The 2,261-nt window shown below is 45.2% G+C and overlaps 1 protein-coding gene across 1 annotated transcript; it reads left to right on the forward strand.

Annotated features, from left to right (window-relative positions):
• Positions 1-248: 248 nt before the first annotated feature.
• On the forward strand, positions 249-2,031 carry LOC311340128 (uncharacterized protein). Its single transcript, XM_084464994.1, has 3 exons — positions 249-699; positions 829-862; positions 1,199-2,031. The coding sequence occupies exons 1-3, from the start codon at positions 481-483 to the stop codon at positions 1,585-1,587; spliced, it is 642 nt and encodes a 213-aa protein (XP_084321120.1). The 5' UTR covers positions 249-480; the 3' UTR covers positions 1,588-2,031.
• The last annotated feature ends 230 nt before the right edge of the window (positions 2,032-2,261 follow it).

Below are 2,261 nucleotides of genomic sequence, written 5' to 3' on the forward strand. Positions count from 1 at the left end.
ATTAAAAATACGATGGTGTGAACAAAGTTAACAAAGTTTTAAACCAAGGTGCATATAAAGAGAAATACTCCTAGCCCTCCATAATATTTGTTTTGTTATATATATATATTCCATCCTCAACACTGATAACTGCTTTCGTTTTCCACCATACTGCCCTCCTCACGGTTGCGCCATTGCAGGGAGAGAGTAACGGAAAGCCTTCTCGACTCTCATCACATGAGAGCGGAGCGGAGGCGGCGAGAGGGAAACCCATGACTTCCTCCTTTTTCCTCTGTCCTCCTTCTTAAAAGTCAGCATGCTGCACCTGGCCAACCGAGAACAGACGTTTACAGTCCGGAGGAGACAACAAGTCCATCATCTGAAGTGCAGCTGAAGACATTTTCACAGGCTTTGGGTTTCTTCTGGCTGAGTAGAGGCTGTGCTCACTGGACTTATTTGCCGTGCACGTAAAAGAAGAAAGAAGAAAAACAAAAAAAGATCATGGATGTCGAAAGTCTCAAAAAGAGTGGAAGTTCACGTGTGAGGTGCCTGGACGTGTTTCTGGTTGTTTCCGTTGTGTTACTGTTCGCGGCGGTCGGCGTGGTGACGGTGGGACTCTTCTTTGGGATGAAGCAGCAGGCTAAAACCTTGGAACCAGAGCAACTCTGCGACAAGACAGCATCCAGCCCTCAGCCCTACGCCTCTGATGTCGTGGACACGGTCGGTTCTGTTATTCCACATGCACGTTTACACTCGACCACCCCCCCCCCCCCCCCCCCCCCTCGTATGTTGTTTACATTTTTCATTCGTTTTCTAATCTGTGTTGGTATTATTCTATCATGTCAACAGATGCAGAACGTTGCCTTCCTGCAAGCAGACAAAAGTAAGTCTCCACATTCGCACCATCTCTCTCTATTTCTTATCGCACGGGACTGGCTGCTTGATGTCTTTCTTGATTAAAGTAGGCCTAAATAATTTATAATACGTAGGCTCTTATTTTCCTTTTACTATACATTTGCCATATTAATGCATAGGCCTACAATAATATTGTCAAAAAAACACACAATTGAAATCAATAACATCATTAATTTTGTAATTTGTTAATCAATAGGCCTATATTTATCCATATTTTATTCAATAAAGGCTTCCAACTAACTAACTAACTAACTTAACAATTGAACATAACTAACCACGATCTTCCGATCTTTCCACCTTGCAGGCAACCTGACGAGCGGCACCATGCGTTGGACCGCCCAAAGCATCGGAGCGGGGACCTCCGTGGGAAGCCTCTTCGTGTTCCACGCAGGCCAACACTCCATCAGGGCGACGCGGGACGGCAACTACTTCATCTACATCGAGCTCAAACTCACCTGCAGCTACAACTGCGACGCCGGTCGGTTCACCGTGAGCGTCGGTGACCGCCTCACGTGCACCTTCGAGCTCCCTCAGCGACGGTCCTCAACGACCCCCGAATACCGGAAGTGCTGGCAGGTGACCAGGATGGACAAAGAGACGCAGTTGACCACTGAGCTGACTGCCGAGAAGCAGCTGGACAAATGGACGATCGACGTGGCGGCTTCCAAACAGGGGATCTACCTAGTGGGTTAGGGTGACCCACCTGTGGACTGCGTGACCCACCAGTGGTCAGAGTGATCCCCCAGTGGACAGAGTGATCCCCCAGTGGACTGAGTGACCTTTGACCCACCAGTGGACTGTGTGTCCCACTCAAGGAGGCCAGTCAAGGCCAGTTGAGGATTCACTTTTTGGTGGTCTAATAACGGTGCAAGAGGTCACCACCTCTGGACGATTTGAACCAGAACAATGGAAGAAAGGCCCCCAGTGTTAAAGCTGTAAGTATCGGGACAGTGGCCCTCTATCCAACAAGTTGTATTTTTTTTTTTAACAATGCTAGAGTATGTTATGTTATCTTATTGCACTTAATGTTAGTTCAATCGTTAATAAGTTTGCTATTTATTTATGTAATTTATTAAATATATGTATGTATTCCTATATGCATGGGTATTGCGTATGTGTGTTTATCAAGCTATTTCGTCAAAGAAATGTTTTTGGATCTAGATAACACTACATTAGTGTTGATGTGCAGTGCACGGCACTTGTTAGTTGGGTTTTGACCTAATATTTCTGTTTTTAATTTGTAGGAAGACATTATCGAGATAAGACTGAGGGCGTGTGCATTAATGATCCATCTAAGTTTATGATACAATATTTAATATTTATCTATTTAGGGGACAATCTAAAGCAATGTGTTGCTTTGTGCCATC

This window comes from Micromesistius poutassou (genome assembly GCF_964030765.1).
Source record: "Micromesistius poutassou genome assembly, chromosome: 3".
NCBI classification, from domain to species: Eukaryota; Metazoa; Chordata; class Actinopteri; order Gadiformes; family Gadidae; genus Micromesistius; species Micromesistius poutassou.